General features: G+C 37.8%; 1 protein-coding gene across 2 annotated transcripts in view; it reads right to left on the bottom strand.

Moving 5' to 3' along the window:
• Window positions 1–13,816, bottom strand: part of HBS1L (HBS1 like translational GTPase) — an 87,429-nt gene extending 73,613 nt beyond the window's left edge. Inside the window, exons 1-4 of one of the 2 annotated variants that reach the window (XM_046004947.1) lie at window positions 13,634–13,816; window positions 8,796–8,861; window positions 762–890; window positions 68–262 (exon numbers count right to left, since the gene is read on the bottom strand). In XM_046004947.1, coding sequence (XP_045860903.1) covers window positions 68–262; window positions 762–890; window positions 8,796–8,861; window positions 13,634–13,676 — 433 coding nt within the window. In that variant the 5' untranslated portion in view covers window positions 13,677–13,816. The remainder of the gene's footprint in view (window positions 1–67; window positions 263–761; window positions 891–8,795; window positions 8,862–13,633) is intronic. The other variant, XM_046004946.1, reaches the window with a different exon arrangement.
• Between the last annotated feature and the right edge of the window lie 5,531 nt (window positions 13,817–19,347).

The raw sequence follows: 19,347 nt of genomic DNA, 5'->3' as shown, positions 1-19,347 counted from the left end.
GCAAAATCAAAGCCTCTTTTAAAGCATTAACTGTCAAAAAACTAAAAGAAAACAAGTAAAAGCATACCTTTTGCTATCTTCCCTGTAGATATTGCTCCCTCACTCTTGACCTTCCAATTCTGCATTTTATCTTGTTCCAGAACCATTGCCAAAGCCTTCTGCACATCAAACTTGTTCTTCAGAACGGCTTCAATCAAAGTGTCATCTGGCACAGTGTCTCCAAGCACCTCTCTCATGTGATCAAGGCATGAATAAAGACGAGCTAGAACAGAAAGTAAGTAAAGCCATAAATGATGTCATGAAAGAGCCCTCAGTTTTCAAAACAAAACAAAAGAAGGATTTGAAACTCTATTAGGATATCCAACTTTCCTCTTTCCTTGGCAAAAATTACTTTATAATGATTATATTTTTATCCACAACATACCTATCTTTCCCTATTAAAGCTCATGAAACAATAAATATTGCTAAAAGAAAATAAATCACTTAAGTTTCTCTCCTAAGTAAATGAAGATCACAGTCAAATATTCCAGTTACTAAATAACAGCCACACAACCAATATTTCAAGCATGGAGTTAACCATACACTCCTCACAAAATATACTTAATAAAAGGTAAATTTCCCTTGAAGATACAAGACACATTTGTACCATTCTTACCCACAATCACTACTGTGAAACAATTGCAATAACCTAATAAATTCTGGTATATTGATCATCAATCACGTTCACACAGGAAGCACAGATTAACTACTCTTTACTATACCTTGATCAATTCCACTCAGCTGATGATTCAAAAGAGAATTGGAGGACTCTTTCAGATCGTCGTAATCATATTCTTCTACAGGCTCACCAAGGGAAGGTTCGTCACGCCGCGAGTAAATAAACTGAGCAGCTAGAAGAGAAAATGATGGAAAAATGCTGTAGCACAGCCACTTCCCAGTAAGTCTTTTCCCCCCACACACACAAAAGTTAAAATAGAAATTAAAGAGTCTGACCTACCACCTGTGGCCATTTACCCGCATTCTATAATAATGGATAGAAACAAAAACAAACACAAAACATACCATATCCTAAATCCTGGTCAGATGTCCTCAGTAACTACTCGTACTGGCTTTAACAATCATCCTCCTTCTTTCTTCCTATCTCTAACAGCTCCACCGAGCTGACTTTTGCCATAGTTTTCGAACACTACCTTTCCTAACACCTCATCCCTGCCTACTACTCCATCTTCCATGCATAATGTTCTCACCTTTGGAACAAATATTTCAAACCACATACTAAACTTGCTTATTTGTATAATTAAGAAAATACTAAAAACAAGTTAATTTTCACTTTCCGAGAATTGCTAATTTTGCTTGAACCCAACAGCTGACCAAAATCATGGGCCTTAACTTTTGAACAACTCCTACTTTCAGTCAAACACTGTCTACGCTGTATACTAGTGTCACATACCTCACTGACTTTCAGCGATTAGTCTATGCCATTCTACAGCAGTATCACCAGTTAATATATAGCTGGTATTGTAGATTTCAGTAAAAGGAGGAAAGACAATATATGCCTGAGTATCATAAATAAAACACAAGTGAGCAAAGGAGAAAATCATCACACATGCCCCAGGTGCTAACTCTTCCACCTCAGCTGGATTCCCACTGAACTCAATTCGTAGGACTGTGCTCAATTGTGAAGTAATAAAATTAAAGAATAAGAAGGAAATTTTAATACTGTATTCTACAGGCAAGATGTTATTAGGGATTTTATATCATTTAGTTTTTTGGAAGAGCACATAACAGTCAAGTCTATATGTTCCTACACTTAACTTTTGTTCATGTTTTCAAGAAGGCACCATCTATGAAAGAAAGGGAAGCTAACTCCACTCAAAGTTTGCAACTCCTGCATATAAATAATGCACATATAGACACCAGATAAAAATACTATGGCATATGTGTAACCCCCATATGCAGAAGGCTGTAAGGTAACGGCTATCTATGCATACAATAAATCAATGATGGCCTTACTGAAGAGTAGGAAAGGCCAAGAAGAAAAATGTAATGATGTATTTTAAAAGCCAAAAGAGCAATATACATAACAAGTGCCACAGAAGCACAGAAGATTAACTAATCACTGAAGATCGGCACAGTTCTAAAAAATGAGGTGAGAGCGTCAGAAAAACTGAGGAAGAGGTGGAAGACATGTTGGACAAGAAGAACAAACAAGATAGATACAGGACAGCTGAGAGATTCAATCTATTCTGCTATAAGGCAAGTTACCTCAACAAAACCTATTCACACAAATGGTAAAGAGGAGAATGATGAGGACTTAATACTCAAGTGCTTTGGTTTATGAGATTTTTTTCCCCCTCAACACTTAAATGTTTGGCATCATCTAAAAGCAGCAGGGACAAGGGAACACCCAGCACAGAATATGACACTGTACTATATATAATGGTACTGCAATGCCAGGGAGACCCACAGGCTTCCTCTTGGCTCAGTTTGGAGGACATGTGTCACTTTGTGCACACTTATTGCTTGGCTCTCCAACATCTCTGAGTATTTGCCTTTGCAACATTATTCATTAGTTCAACTTTTTCTCACATTTCTATTAAGATTTTTACTTTTTTTAAAAAGTAAACTCCTATATTTTTTTTTTTTTTTTTTTTTTTTTTTTTTTAAGATTTTTATTTATTTATTTGACAGAGAGAGATCACAAGTAGGCAGAGAGGCAGGCAGAGAGAGTGAGAGGGAAGCAGGCTCCCTGCCGAGCAGAGAGCCCGATGCGGGACTCGATCCCAGGACCCCGAGATCATGACCTGAGCCGAAGGCAGCGGCCTAAACCACTGAGCCACCCAGGCGCCCCAGTAAACTCCTATATTTACTGGAATATTTCTTCATTAGCAAGTTAAGGTATCTTTTCAAATGTGCAAGCATTTTTATTAAGATGATCACTGTTTTTTATAGTACTTTACAGGCTGACTGATCTGTCATGATCCTAGTTTTTCCCAGATGTTCTGTTATTTTCAGTCTACAGTTTTGTTTTGTTTTGTTTTTTTTAAAGATTTATTTATTTATTTATTTGACAGAGAGATCACAAGTAGGCAGATAGGCAGGCAGAGAGAGAGGAGGAAGCAGGCTCCCCGCGGAGCAGAGAGCCCGATGCGGGGCTCGATCCCAGGACCCTGAGATCATGACCTGAGCCGAAGGCAGCGGCTCAATCCACTGAGCCACCCAGGCGCCCCCAGTCTACAGTTTTGAAGACCATAAGGTTTTTCAAGAATACACACATTATGTTTTATATATTTCTCCCTATTTATCCCCCTTCTTCAGTACAAGAATAGAACATTATTAAAAAGTCAGCATGGCTAAACAGAAGAGTCATCCTATTTACAGACTCTCTAAGATGACCACTAATTTCATGTTAAAAATCTCAGAATGAGGGGCGCCTGGGTGGCTCAGTGATTTAAGCCTCTGCCTTCGGCTCAGGTCATGATCTCAGGGTCCTGGGATAGAGCCCCGCATCAGGCTCTCTGCTCAGTGGGGAGCCTGTTTCTCCCTCTCTCTCTGCCTGCCTCTCTGCCTACTTGTGACCTCTCTCTCTGTCAAATAAATAAATAAAATATTTTAAAAAAAAATCTCAGAATGAGGATGTGTCTTATAATCAAATGGCATCCAACATCATGCAACACTTAGACTGACAGGAGAATTATTTAGGTGGTACATAAAATTACAATATACTTCACATTCTGTGGCATCTTAGATTAATAAAATGTGGCAGTACTAAAAAACATAAACTGGGTCACTTTGTGCCTGGTGATTTACAAATTATTTTCCTAGCTATAATACACTACTCAGTTTACCCTAAAAGTAACAAATATACTTGCCCCAACTTCCTCTCATAGTTTTTACCTGTGAGGAAAACCCCAAGAAAAATAAAAAATTAAATGAGGAAAAAATCAGATAATTTCCCCCAACAATTTTTACTTAGGAAATACTGACAGGAAAAGGGAAGTTGTCAATATCCAGGCTGCAACTCAACCTCAGAGGAGCTATTTTTTCCGGGGCGGGGTGGGGGGGGGGGATCTTACCCCAGATGCACACACAAACCCAACTCAGAAACCTATACTAGGGGCGCCTGGATGGTTCAGTGGGTTAAGCCGCTGCCTTCGGCACAGGTCAAGATCTCGGGGTCCTGGGATCGAGTCCCACATCGGGCTCTCTGCTCAGCGGGGAGCCTGCTTCCTCCTCTCTCTCTCTCTCTGCCAGTCTCTCTGCCTACTTGTGATCTCTCTCTCTGTCAAATAAATAAATAAGATCTTTAAAAAAAAAAAAAGAAAGAAAGAAACCTATACTATGGCCACTGTTTTGGAAGCAGTGTTGGCTAGATTTGCTGGCAAGTGGAGAGAGGAAGAGGATAGACAAATTCCCCCGGGAAAATAACTACTAGTTATCAAATCTTTGAAGTTGAAATGAGAGCCCAAAAGGCAACAAATACAATAAAATAGTAAGAAAAACAGGATTGGAGAGAAAAAGGATAAATACAAAATGCTATCTGTTTCTAAATTTAAATCACAAACTTTAATGGAAATGCTTTTTGAAAAATTGGGACATCCACATTGACTTCTAAAACTTAAGGCAGTTTAACAAACATGAAAGTTTTAAGAATTCAAAACCTGATTCAAAACCAAATTATTTCCTTAACACCTTAAAATAAAAATCATGAAAGAGGCACTCATTAATGACACAGCTGTCTGGGCTTCTTGCTTTTGAGGTTCTGATTCAGTGAGGCTGGAAATGGGGCAGGAAACCTGTATTTTTAAAGCTGCATTTGGTCTCCCAGCTAACCAATATCATCAGGGAAGATTAGGAAATACTGGCCTACAAGTCCCCCCATCGTCCACTCTGTACAATCAATTCCCTTCCCAAAATACAGCCCCCTCACTCAAAACCCTTCACTAAGCTGACAGGACACACCTACAATTAAAAACTGCCTTCCAGGGGCACGAAGAGGACCTCTAACATGCTACCTTAAACTAATTTATAAATTTATTAAATAGGGTTTTTCATACATTAATACTCAATAAAGATTTTGAGTTGGAACGCACTGAATAAAGATTACTACCGCTTAAGTAATCCTTGAAGACCTTTTGACAACAGTAGCTCCAATGCCTTGACAACAAATGAAAAACGAAGCAAGAGTCAATTACTATGAATGTCTCAGGAACAATCACGAAAAGTCAACTAGGCTTTCCCAAATAATGCAACCCTGAAGCTATAGCCAATCAAATAATTGCTTTGCTTTGTTTCCTGTCTTCTCTATAAAAACCATGCTCCTAGCTCCGTTCCAGTGGAGCACGCCTAACCACCTCCAGTTTGGAGCTACCTGATTCAAACGGATGTTTGCTCAAATAAATTCTTAAAAATTTCAATATGCTTTGGTTTATCTTTTAACACTTCTAATTTCAGTAGGCAAAACAAAACCCATAACTGTTCAAATAAAGTTATATATATGTTGTTTTTGCCATCCCCAATTCCTTGACATATGTTCAGTATCAAAGTCAATCTTTCCAAAGGAAAAAAGCTATTAACATTTAGAAATCACGAAAACTGTGCTTAGTAGAGTTCAAAAAAATAAAAGCGCTGATGAATTTTAGAAAAATTCCTATTGATAAAGCACTCAATTATCAGAATTCATTAAGACCATGAATATGATCATCTCTACAATGACAGTGGCAGTTTGAGAACAGAGAGGATCCTTCTAAAACTCTTCATTATTTTTACTTTTATTATTTTACTTCATTATTTTTACTGAAAATCACCTGGAAAATATACACTTAAGAAGTAAAGTTTCTGATCTAGTATCACTATGTTTTAAAAAATTTTAAAAATCCCAAACCAGATGTTGTTTGTTAAAAACACAGTTTGTCTCAGAAAAAACTCAAAACCGTTTAACTACCTTCTGCTTCAGTAACATCACTGACTTCTTGGAGTGTACCAAAGTAACTCAAATTATAAAACTGTCCTGAATATGAACCACACACAAGACACACATGAAGAGCTATGAGAGACACAAGGATAAACTCTGACCTCAAGAAAGCTAGACCATGAGTGTAAATCTCAGAAAAACACCCTCAGAATGTGTGACCTCAGAATGTATCATCAATTCCTAACATAAGATTAAGCATGATTTATTCAGATAAGACTAGATAAATCAATGTGTTAACCTGCAAGATTAAGATTTCTTTCAGTAGTTCCTCCCTCTGTAAAGATTCCCACCCTTGTGCAAGTCAGATTCAAGCAACTTCTAAATCTGTAGGCCTTACCTCCTCTAATTATCTCTGGAATCTCTCTCCAAATCTAATGCTACCACCTTTGTCCTAAACAAATGATTCTCAAAGCAAGCATCAACATACCATGGAGGGCTTGTTAAAACAGTAGCTGTGCCCCACTCTGAGTTTCTGACTGGAACAGGGCCAAGAATTACTTTTCTAATAAATTCTCAAGTGATGCTAATGGCACATGGACATTTTGAGAACACTGTTGTCTAATATCTCCACCTCTAGTAAGTATAATAACCTCTAAACTAATCTTTGTATATATACACTCATGTACCGCCTTCAATCCAGTCTCTACTTTGTAGAAGGGATTTTTTAAAAACTCCAATCTAATTATCACACCCACATCATCTTCTCATTTCATGAGCATGTCACGCTCTCTACTGTGCTTAACAATATGAGTGATGAAGTTCATGCTAGCAGCTATCACTTTATCACCTAGTCAACTGTGACAGTATTATTACAGGAGCCCACAAGGGTTAACCCATGAAGTTTTCTTTAACACTGCAATGGCATGTGTTTGAGAGGTTCCTTGGACAAAATTTTTTTTTTGTTTTATTACTTTTATTTTATTCCTCATCCCTATGCAATGTGGCCTTGAACCCCTGCATAAGGAGCTCTAAAGGAATGCTGACGAAGCCATCTGAGCTTCAAACCCAGCCTTCTTTATTCTGCTTTGTGATACTGGGGTTGCAGTCTCCAGGAAGTTCATTTCTTCGGCAGTTAGCTCCTTTGGGGATCAGCCAATGGGGGAATGCTAAAGGGAGACTAGAAGGCCAGGGGAAAACACAAGCGCTCCTTTCCTTTTTGCTTCTTGTGCAGCCCCCTTTGCCTCACCCACATTGCGCACTACAGTAACGGCAATTAGGACCAGTGAGCAGTTTGCCCAAAACTCCCAGAACCAGCTTCCATGTGTCCCCACCTACATTCCTCAGACACCATGACCAGCAAGCCAGCTAGAATTCCCTCTTCAAAAGGCTGAATCCCAGCTTCACAGGGTCCTTTTGCCAACACCAGTACCAGCCATGCAGTCCCCCTCCTCAGAGGGTTGAATCCCCCATTTCACAGTCCCTCCTCTCAATTTCAGAGGCAAAGCAGAATCCTCGTCACAGGTCTAAGCCCCAGCTCCAAGGAGGGGCCCTCTACGAGCTTCTAAAAAGTTGGATCTTACCTCACCCATTTGCTCCTCTACAACTAAATGCTTCCTGAAGTTACCACCTTCCTTGATATTTTGCTTGCCTTTCTTGCATTTTTCATTCTTTAAAATCTGGTGAACTTCTTGTACTAAATTCTCTCTAAAAAAATAACTGGTGCAATTTCTATCTCCTAATAGGATCCTGACTGGTAACAGTGTAACACTAGAGAAAGAGAGGAAAGGCCTTGATTAGTAAGGCTAAATGAGGAAAGTACAAATAAAGAGCTAGAGGCATTTCAGAGGAACAAGTAACAGGATAAGAAATGGCAGGAAGAGAAGGGGTGCTAAAACAATTTGTGGAACACCTCTGCTTTATAAAGGAAAAGGAATTCTAAAAAAGTCAGAAGAACATATCTGGTCTTCAGAGACTGAAAGGGAGATTAAAGCAGGCACAGGGGTACAGGACAGCTCTGCAGACTATATGGTATTAAAGACAAAGTGGATTTTGATACAAATGTTAATTGTATTAAGCCTTTGAAGTCATAGAAAATGAGTTTTGTGAATTATATTTATGTTGTACCTAACTATATTTAATTTTACCCTTTCCTGGCAGAGTAAAATTCAGCAAGGCATTTTAACCAAATTGTTTATAGAGTAGGCTGAAATATGAAGACAAATACATTGTTAGGGAAATTAGGAGAAAAGGTCTGGTCGGAGACTATGTCTTTGCTGAAAAGCACATATGAATGTATCATGTTTCCTTTATATGGTGTCAAGAACTCTTTCAGCTGGTAAGACAGGAGATGCAGCTCTGATGTGGAGTCCTACAGGAGCGTGAAATCTAAATCACTCTGGCTCCGGGAAGACTGACCTACATGGATCTGATTTATTTAACAAACTGTTTAATAGTAGATAAACTGAAGTACCATATGAAGGGAAGTCTATGCGTGACACCTCAATACTTCTAAGATTCAAGAGATTGCTGAATATATAAAATTAATTACCACCAGCCTTCAGAAGCTCTAGATTTTCATTACTGACTAAATTACCATTTCGCTACAACTCAGATTATTTGCAAGTTACAAAGAATACTGGAAAAAACATAGTTTTCAAAGTTTTCTTCAAATGTTTAAAGCTAAATGATGAAATTAAAACTTTAGATTCTATTCATGGGTAAAGAAATGATTTTGCACATTTATAAAAGTTAAAGACATTATCTTTTTAAATGTTACATAACATTATAGTCTTATGGAACACTCTAGTTCTAGAATGACAATAATACTTAACATTTTTTAATACCCAAATAAGTGGAAATCAAATTATTTTTTAAAAGTCACCTGTTGATGGCGAAATACAATAATCATCCTCTACAGACTGGCCATAGAGATCATCATCTTCAAAATCTAAAATAAAAAAACAAGAGACAAATTCTTCATAAGTTCTTTTTATATTCTTAGTTATTAACAAAGAAGCATCTGAATTCTCTCCAAACTAAACTGTCCCTCAAAATTAAAGGAGCTTGGAATGTCTATTTCTCCAAAAAATTCTAAAAATTTCACCCCAATGTAGGTACTTACTTTCTGTATTCATAAAGACATACAGAGTTCTTCGATTTTTAAGCTAACTGGGTTTTCTTAAAATTTCTTCCAAGTTTTCACTGCATGTGATCAAAAAATGATAGTATCAGAGACCTCAAATTTGAATCATCTCTCCAGTGTTAAAAATCTGAAGTCATCAATTCATTCTTTCACCAAGTGCCCTTCCATGACCACAGCATTTGTTTCCCATACAACTAACTAGTACAAGGAATACAATCAGACCATGAAAGCAGTTTTTCTTCATGTTGAGCTGGTTTATTTCTATAAAAACCATCTTATCCTAAATTCCCTTATGCTCTTTGTTCATGCTAATGAGACTTTTTTCCTACTGACTAGAATATGCACTTTGCCCAGATTATCCTAAGGCTGTTTCTTTTTCCTCAATAAGTTTCCAGCTAAAACATCACCTATTTGCATATGTCTTCCCTGACCATTCTGGTAAAGTCAAAAGCTCCCCCCGCCACTTCCAATTCTAGCACACTCTCCAACTGTCTTCAAAACACTATATCTGTTTCATTCCATGAGACTATAAGCTCCTTCAGGGAAAGGACTACCTGGCACATGGCTGGAACTAAATTAGTTTTCCTTTTATTATAAATTAATGAATCAATTTAAAACTGAAACGTACAAAAAAGGTAAATATATTTACATAAATGCATTCATTCATTTGATAAATAGATTAAGCCAAGGACTATTAGACGTATCTGAGGGACAACAGTGAGTGACAGGTACATTTCCAGATCTCTACGAACCTAAAATCTAACAGGAAAGAAAGACACAAAAGCAGGCAATTACAAAATTATATGATAAGTGTTTGAGACATGAGAAATATAGAGTGGTTATAGAGTGATTTGGGATTACACATATGAACAACAAAAACAGAACTGGGAGTGGGGTGGCTAGAGAAAGATCCCCCAGAATACAGTACTTAAATAAATTCCAAAGGATAGTTAGCTAGTTTTTTTTTTTTTAATTAATTAATTTATTTTTATTTGCTTATTTACAGCATAACAGTGTTCATTGTTTTGGCATCACACCCAGTGCTCCATGCAGTACGTGCCCTCCCTATTACCCACCACCTGGTTCCTCAACCTTCCACCCCACCCCACCCCCTCCCACCGCCCCTTCATAACCCTCTGGTTGTTTTTCAGAGTCCATAGTCTCTCATGGTTCATCTCCCCTTCCAGTTTCCCTCAACTCCCTCTCCTCTCCATCTCCCCATGTCCTCCATGTTATTTGTTATGCTCCACAAATAAGTGAGACCATATGATACTTGACTCTCTCTGCTTGACTTATTTCACTCAGCATAATTTCTTCCAGTCCTGTCCATGTTGCTACAAAAGTTGGGTATTCGTCCTTTCTGATGGAGGCATAATACTCCATTGTGTATATGGACCACATCTTCCTTATCCATTCATCCGTTGAAGGGCATCTTGGTTCTTTCCACAGTTTGGCGACATTGGGGTACAAATGGCCCTTCTTTTCACTACATCTGTATCTTTGGGGTAAATACCCAGCAGTGCAATTGCAGGGTCATAGGGAAGCTCTATTTTTAATTTCTTCAGGAATCTCCACACTGTTCTCCAAAGTGGCTGCACTAACTTGCATTCCCACCAACAGTGTAAGAGGGTTCCCCTTTCTCCACATCCTCTCCAGCACACGTTGTTTCCTGTCTTGCTAATTTTGGCCATTCTAACTGGTGTTAGGTGGTATCTCAATGTTGTTTTAATTTGAATCTCCCTGATGGCTAGTGATGATGAACATTTTTTCATGTGTCTGATAGCCATTTGTATGTCTAGTTTCTGACGGTATTCATATAGCAGGAACACATGTTCAAGGGTTGAAACATTTACAGCAAAGAAAACTTGGATAAATGCTACTATTGGATAAAAATATGTAGCAGCCTGGGGTGCCTGGGTGGCTCAGCTAGTTAAGCGTCTGCCTTCGGTTCAGGTCATGATCCCCAGGGTCCTGTGACTGAACCCAACTCTGGGCTCCCTGCTTATCAGAGAGCCTGCTTCTCCCTTGCTTGTGCTCTCCCCCCTCCCCCGACAAATAAATACATAAAATCTTTTTAAAAATATGTAACAGTCAATAAATTATTAGACCACAATCCCAAGTAAGCACTTTATTTTTTTTTTTTTTTAAATGGTTAAGGTGATACATTTTATTTTTTTTTTTTTTTTTAAGACTTTATTTATTTATTTGACAGACAGAGATCACAAGTAGGCAGAGAGGCAGGCAGAGAGAGAGGGAAGCAGGCTCGCTGCTGAGTGGAGAGCCTGATGCGGGACTCGATCCCAGGATCCTGAGATCATGACCTGAGCCGAAGGCAGCGGTTTAACCCACTGAGCCACCCAGGCGCCCCAAGTAAGCACTTTATTATCAGCAAATTAATAAGGAGTCATTTGCAAAATATTATCTTTAGATATGAATGCCAAGAAACTTTTCTAGGTCAGTTTTTCAACTGAAATTGATCCTAACAGTGCCATAATATTAAAAAATGAAGAGAATTCTTTCCTAGGATTTTTGTAAAGTGGTTCTTCTCCTCAATAAAATTCTGTAGTATTTACTACACAGAAAGCATTGGTCCAGCTACTGGAATAAATATAACAACAGAGTAAATATAACAATAAGGTATGGACTATGCCCTCCTGGCACTTTTAAATTAGTAGCTAACATAGCATTAGCTGAATGAAGGCAGCCATGTAAGGTACTACACAAATTACAAAGAACAAAGTGAAAGTTAAATAGAGGAACCAATAGGTTTAAAGCACATACTCTCTAATAACATATTACTTTTAAGAATTTTCAAATTGTTATTTGAAATTAATACAAGGAGGAAACTTTAAGAAAAAAGAGAAATAAACTGAATCCTTAAAATGAGTAGAACTTTTATAACCAGGAACTGGGGATGAACTTCCTATGCTATAGGAACAGCTTATTTATGATGTCATCAATTGTTCCAAAGAAACATGAAGGACAACTTGAACTGGAGTTGCCCAGGTGAAAAGATATTTAGAACTTACTCCCACATGCCAAGCACCTCTCCTCCAGAAGGACTTTACTTCCCATAGAAACCCTGCTTAAATTCCGCCAACCCACACTAAATAAGGTGTTCTCACTTACATAGCTCCCACAGCAGCTTGGGAATAATTTTTGTAGCATGTCATACTCAACTCATCTGTTACTTGTATATTTTCCCCTTTAGAGTCTCTCAAGCATCCAACTATCAGTCCCCAAAGCTTAGAGCAGTACTCTATAAACACTCCATTAATGAAGAACAAGCACTCAATTAATGTTGGTTGAGGAAATTATACTTATTTAAGAAATGAGTAAGTTGCAATTAGGCCTATTCCTATTTTTCATATCATAACCTCAAAAATAACTGTCAGGCTAAAGTCATCTCGCAGGTAGCAGTGATCCACATGCCATGTTTACAACCACTGCAACACTTAAAACGGCCTCCAATCTTAAGTGAACTCCAGGAACATAACACGTGACAGACTTACTAGGTGACAGTCTCCAAATGTAGCACAGGGTGTTAGCTACCCTCCACTGTGGTTAGGGCAATACTGATGTTCTAGAATAATCGTCTGGCAGTGCCAGTAACAACCATCAACATATTAAGCACACTTACACGACCTGCACTTTAAAAAGCAATAGGTCTTTACTCCTTTTTTGCACTCCTTCATATTTGTTTATAATTTTAGTTTGCATGATGCTTGATGATGCCTATAATTATCCACTGTGGAGAGGATGCATTTACCCTAAACTAATTCTAACTCCTTTTAAACTCCTAGAGAACATTCATATGCACACTTTTTATTTCATTTTTTTTTAAATCAAGAAGTATGATCCAGAGCCCCCTTGCTTCTAGCATTGCTTTTTCTCTTCCCATTCCAAAATACATTTAAATTCAGCATGATCGACCAAGAATTGGGTATACACACCTCAAGATCATCTGATCCACTTATTCACTGGGTCTTTCTGTTATCTTTTTTATCGCCTTCTAACTTTCCAATTTAACTTGAAACTCATAGAAAATAAGTTATCTGCTCAAGCCAGGTTTGTACTAAGTACGTATGAACAAACACAAACGATTTACCACGTAGATCTAGTTACAGCAGAACAGTTGAATGTAAGCATGAAGTCAACCCGTCTTTTACAAATTAGCACAGTTTCATGGGCATTCTTGAAAGGAGGGTCGGAAGACACTACCTAGAAGTAGACAATTGTCTACCCGACCTGGGAGGAGAAAATGGGAGGGAGAGGTGATAATGCTTACGTGCACAAATACCGCCAGATCTCAACATTCCCAAATGTCCTTCCCATACGACGGCATGCAGCAACCCCCCCCCCCAAATAAAATCAATCCCAGAGGGCAGAAATCATGACTTAAAACAATGCCATTCGCTGGCACTCAGATGTGTTGTTATTTTCTCCAACTGAGGCTACTCCGAATTCCAGCCCGGCACCACTAACGAGAAACTAACTCACAGATCCAAGTGGAGCCAACGGGCTGAGATCCCAGCTGGAACCGCGAAAATGACGTTCCGGCATGCCCTGCCACCTACCTTCATCGTAGTTATAGCCTCGGACATTCCGATGCCGGGCCATGGCGGCGGAGAGGACGTTCGCCACCCCTTAAAAAAACACACGGTTTAGATACTGATAAAGCGCCAACTGCGGCCTGGACACCACATACGCGCCATCTTGACTTCCGGCAGACCTCTGCGCTGAGCGCTTGCGCACGCGCGACGACTTATCTGCGCACTGCACGACGGTAACCTCTCAGGGTCACCCGCTTCCCTGGGGCGCATGCGCGGAAATGTGCGCGGACGCTGTCTTTTAGCTTGGCGCCCGCCCACAGACATGTTGACTAACAAGAGAGCTCAAAGGGGCGGGATCCCAGTCCCTCGTTTCTGTCGGTTTGTGCCAGAAACTTGGAGCCCGCGTCCCTGACCTACGTCAGCGTTCCAGGTTATTTCCGGGGACTGGTTTCTGATAATGAAGCTGACTGTGTGCTCAATAGAAGCAGGGAACTTGCGTAACTTTAATCTTTGAGGCCTAGTTAGGGACGTAATAGGCACTCACAAATTTGTACTCGTTTAGTTTAAGAAGTAGTCCAAGATTTAGAGGGGGGTGAAAGGACTCTGTTTAAATGGGTATATATGGTTTAACTGAGAACCTGGCTACAATAGGGCACCATGGCTTCGTTTATGTTAATTTAGGGTTTTACGTATATGCTCCATCCTGCGTTAACATCTCTAGAACACAGAGGTCGGCCCTTGGCGATGCAGACAGTTATCATCAGCATCATGAAGAATTCTTTCAGCATTCTCTGAACACATAATCATGTGTAACATGCTAAGGGTATTAAATATAGCTTTTTGGACATAGCGCTGGCCTTAGATGTCCTCATTTCTTAGCACACAAAGTGGAAACAAAAACACAAAGGGAATGATGCCATGTAAAAAACCAACGTCATTATCATACTAAAATTACATTTCAGTTTTAGCCTGTGTTTTCAAATGGTGATAATTTACATCAAATTCTAGAAATGAAAGCTTACTCAACTTTACATAATAAAAAAAATGATGCAAATGCAGTTCATATTTGTAAGTGGCTTAAATATAAACATGCATTTGACTGTGTCTGACTACCAAGTGTTTGTTCTTAACTATCATTGATGTTTAATGTAGCTCCAAGACAAAATTATACCAAAAAAGTTGCTAATTTTATATGGCCTAAGGGTTTTATTTTACACTTTTAGATAATTTTTATGTTGCAGACTGTTTCTTTGTAAAACGGAGATAGTAATAGTATCTAACTCACAGAGTGGTGAATAATAAATTATCCTTTTAAGATGATTTCACACAGATCTCAGATGCTTTAAAATATTAGGCATTATTAAAATACAAATAGCAGCTTCTAGTGTAGTATAATTGTCAGTTATGAGCGTCAGTATAATTCACTGAGGTACGAAGAGGATGAGTTTTAAAATGACCACATAAACAGTACTACAAAGCAATAAAGAAGAAAATATTACTTCTGCCTGAGGAATAGTATATAATTTGCCTCTGGTTCTTCAATAATGCACTCTCTTACATTCTAAATACTTTTTAGAGCCTTGACTCCATCTCAAGCAATAGAGCTTCTTCAGCAGTGAAGACTTCACTGACTTCCTCAGAAAATGTTAGGGATTTTATTCTCAGCCCCCAGAACTCTTTCGTAGCGATTTTTGTATTGTGATTTGATTGAAAGTACCATAACTTTGGAGTCATACAAGTCTGGATTTCAGTGCCAGTTCTGCCACATTCTGTTAACTTTTGGGAGCTCAATTTATTTTTCTGGAAAATGGGCATAAAAAGATATGTCTTCTGTTTTGTGAAGAGTAAATGAAGTGATGGATGTAAAAAGAGCTGTTACATAACAAGTTCTGTAAGAGAGGGAAAAACTACCTTCTCTGGGTAGGAGAAAAGCATGTAAGTTTAAATTTTTGCACATACATGGGAGCCTTCACAAGAGAATGAAGATCCAAAGAAGTGACCAGAGCAGGAAGGTTTTATACCTTTTAAGCAAAAAAAAAAAAAAAACAGGGGGTTCCTGAGCAGCTCAGTCTGTTAAATATCTGCCTTTGGCTCAGGTCATGATCTCAGGGTCCTGGAATGGAGTCCCATGTCGGGTTCCCTGCTCATGGGGAGCCTGCTTCTCAGATTCCTCCCCGCTCGTGCTCTCTCTGGCTCTCTCTCTCTCTCAAATAAATAAATAAAATCTTTTTAAAAATTAAATTAAATTTAAAAATAATCAACTTGTCAAGAATTGTTAGACAAAGGGATATGGGTTATGGGTAGTAAATTGTGAGGAAGTAACTAGGAAATGTATGGTGGGGCAAGAGTGTACAAAACAAGCAGAAGATAAGGGTTATTTCAGTAAATTTGTACGGATCCATTTCAGCATCAATTCCCAGTCTCTGGCGATAAGGACACTTTCTCATCCTGGTAGAGGGAGGGTACCTTTCTCATAAGGAAATGACATGGCCTATTTTATATAGAAAAGGATAAATTTGCTATTCCTGAGGTTCCTTCAGCTCAAATCAATCAGTATGCCAAAGTAGCATATTTTGGGGTGAAAGTCTCTGGACACCTTCAATACTCAATAAATGCTAGTTCTCTACCCAACTAATTGGAAAGCTTTATCTTTGTTTCCCCAGGACTATGAATGTTTGCCGAATGAACGAATGAATTTAAAAAAATAGATCCTCTGAGAAAGACAAATACCACATGATTTCATTCATATATGGAATCTAAAAAAAAAAAAGAAAGAAAAAGAAAAAACAAACAAATGAAAAGCAGAATCAGACCTGTAAGTAGGGAGAACAAACTGATAGTTGCCAGAGGGTAAGGGGGATGGGCAAATGGGTGGAGGGGAGTGGGACATAAGGCTTCCAATTATGGAACGGAAAGGTCACAAGAATAAATGGCATAGCATAGAGAATATGGTTAGTGATATTATAATAGCACTGTATGGTGACATATGGTAGCTACATGTGTTAGGAGCACAGCATAATGTATAGAGCAGCAATCACTGTGTTGGACACCTGAAACTAATGTAACATTGTGTGTCAACTATACTCAAATAAAATAATTGTTAAAAAATGAAAGAGTCTCTCAATATATTTAACAAATGTCATAAACAACTACACAAATAATTCATTTTTACATCAAATCATTAAAAAAAGTTAAAAATGAAAATAGCATAGATTACTGAAAAGTTTTGAATGCTTTTATTGAGGAATCCTTGATAAACAATAAACTACACATATTTAAAGTATACAATTTGATACATTTTGACATATGTATTTACCCGTCAACCCATTAACCCAAACAAGATAATGAATATGTCCAGATTCCCAAAAGTTTCCTCATAATCTCTCTCCTGCTACCCACTCCCGACCCCAAGGCCTCCTTATCCTGGTCCCATGCAGCAACTAATCTCTCTGTCATTATATATTGGTTTATATTTTCTAAAATTCTACATAGGGAAGTCACATAATAGGTATTCTCTCTTATAGGTCTTCATTTGCTCAACATAATAAATTTTGAGATTCATCAGTATAGGTGCTTTAATTAATAGTTCATTCCTTTTTATTGCAGAGGGGAATTCCATTGTATGGATATACCGCTATTTGTTTTTCCATTCACCTATTGATAGCTATTTGGGTCATTTTCAATTTTGTATACTATAAACAGGGCTACTATGATTATCCATGTACAGTTTTTTTTATGGACATACACTGATTTCTCCTAGATAAATACCTAGGAGAGGAATAGCTGGATGATATGACAGATTATCTCTAGCTTTTAAGAAACTGCCAAACTGTTTTCCCAAGTGGTTGTAATACTTTATGCTCCCACCATCTGCACAGTTCCATTTTCTCCACTGGTTATGGTCTAAAGATGTGCTTATTTGACATTTCTATACCCTCTGTAAAATGTCTGTTTGAGTCTCTTTGTCTATTTTCAATAAGGTATTTGTTTTCTTATTTTTTACTTTAGAGAGTTGTTTTTATATTCTGGATAAAACTACTTTATCTGATACAATTTGTAAATATTTCTCCCCATGTGTAACTGGTCTTTTCATTCTCTTAACGGTGTCTTTTGAATAGTGGAAGTTTTTAGGTTTGATGAAGTTCAGTTCATCAATTCTTTAAAATAATACATTATTTTAAAATATGGATACTATACCTAAGATATCTTTGCCTAACCCAAAGTCACAAAAAATTTCTCTTAATTTTTAAAAAAGTTTAATGGTCTACATTTAGATTTTTTAATGCATTTTCAGTTGATCCATTTCAGTTGATTTTTGTGTATGGTATAAGGTTTGGATCAAAGTTCATTTTCATATATATATATATATATATATATATATATATATATGCAATTGTTCCAGAATAATTATTTTAAAAAAGGTCCTTTTTCCACTTAGTTTCATCTGCATCTTAATCAAAAATCATGTCTGATCTGTTTCTAGGTTCTACATTCTATTGATCTAGCTTGACACCAATACCATGTTGTGATGATTATTTTATCTTCAAAATCCTTTTTTTGTTTTAGATTTCATTTATTTGTTAGAGAGAGAGAGAGAGAGAGAGCATGAGAGACAGCAGGGGCAGAGGGAAAGGGAGAAACAAACTCACTGCTAGGCAGGAACACGACGTGGGACTTGATCCCAGGACCCCGGGATCACAACCTGAGCCAAAGGCATACGCTTAATGGACTGAGCTACCCAGGTGCCCGTCAAAATTCTTAAAATTAGGTAATGTTAATCCTCCAAACTTCTTATTTTTCAGAGTTTTCTAGCTAGTCTAGGTCCTTGGCATTTCTATATGAATTTTTTTTAAGATTTTATTTATTTATTTATTTATTTATTTGAGAGAGAGAAAGAGAGAGATGGAAAGCACAGAGGGAGAATGAGGGGGAGAAGCAGACTCCCCACCAAGTGAGCAGCCTGACATGGGGCTCGATCCCAGAACCTGGGATCATGACCCTAGCCGAGGCATATGCTTAACCAACTGAGCCACCCAGGTGCCTCTCTATATGAATTTTTAAATGAGGTGATCAATTATTACAAATATTCTTGCTGAGAGTTTGAGTGGTATTTTACTGAATCTATAGATCAGTTTGGGGAAAATTGATATTTTAACATTGCTACAAATATGTACTCTTTTAACACATGACATCGTATGTCTCTCCATTTATACAGATATTTAATTTCCCTCAATAATGCTTGCCAGTTTGCAGTGACTAGTCTTACACAACTTTTGATAATGTAGTTCTAATTATTCCATGTGTTTTTATTCTATTATAGATAATAATTTTTATTTATTTTTATTTTTTAAAGGTTTTATTTATTTATTTGACAGAGGGAGAGAGATCACAAGTAGGCAGAGAGGCAGGGAGAGAGACGGGGAAGCAGGCTCCCCGCTGAACAGAAAGCCCTATGCAGGGCTCGATCCCAGGACCCTGGGATCATGACCCGAGCTGAAGGCAGAAGCTTAACCCACTGAGCCACCCAGGCGCCCCTAGATAATAATTTTTAAATTTTCAAGGTAAAGGTACATAATTATACCATTAAAATTAGTTAATTAATCAGTGCCATGGATGCACCAAAAAGTGTACTTATATATGATAGGAATAAGGTGGAAAAATAAAAATTAAAAATTAATTACATTAGCATAGAAAATATCATCAAATACCTATGATTAATATAAAGAAATAGGAATAAG

This window comes from Meles meles, chromosome 5 (genome assembly GCF_922984935.1).
Source record: "Meles meles chromosome 5, mMelMel3.1 paternal haplotype, whole genome shotgun sequence".
NCBI classification, from domain to species: Eukaryota; Metazoa; Chordata; class Mammalia; order Carnivora; family Mustelidae; genus Meles; species Meles meles.
Note: the sequence above shows the minus strand (reverse complement) of the source record. Positions and strands in the feature narration are given on the sequence as shown.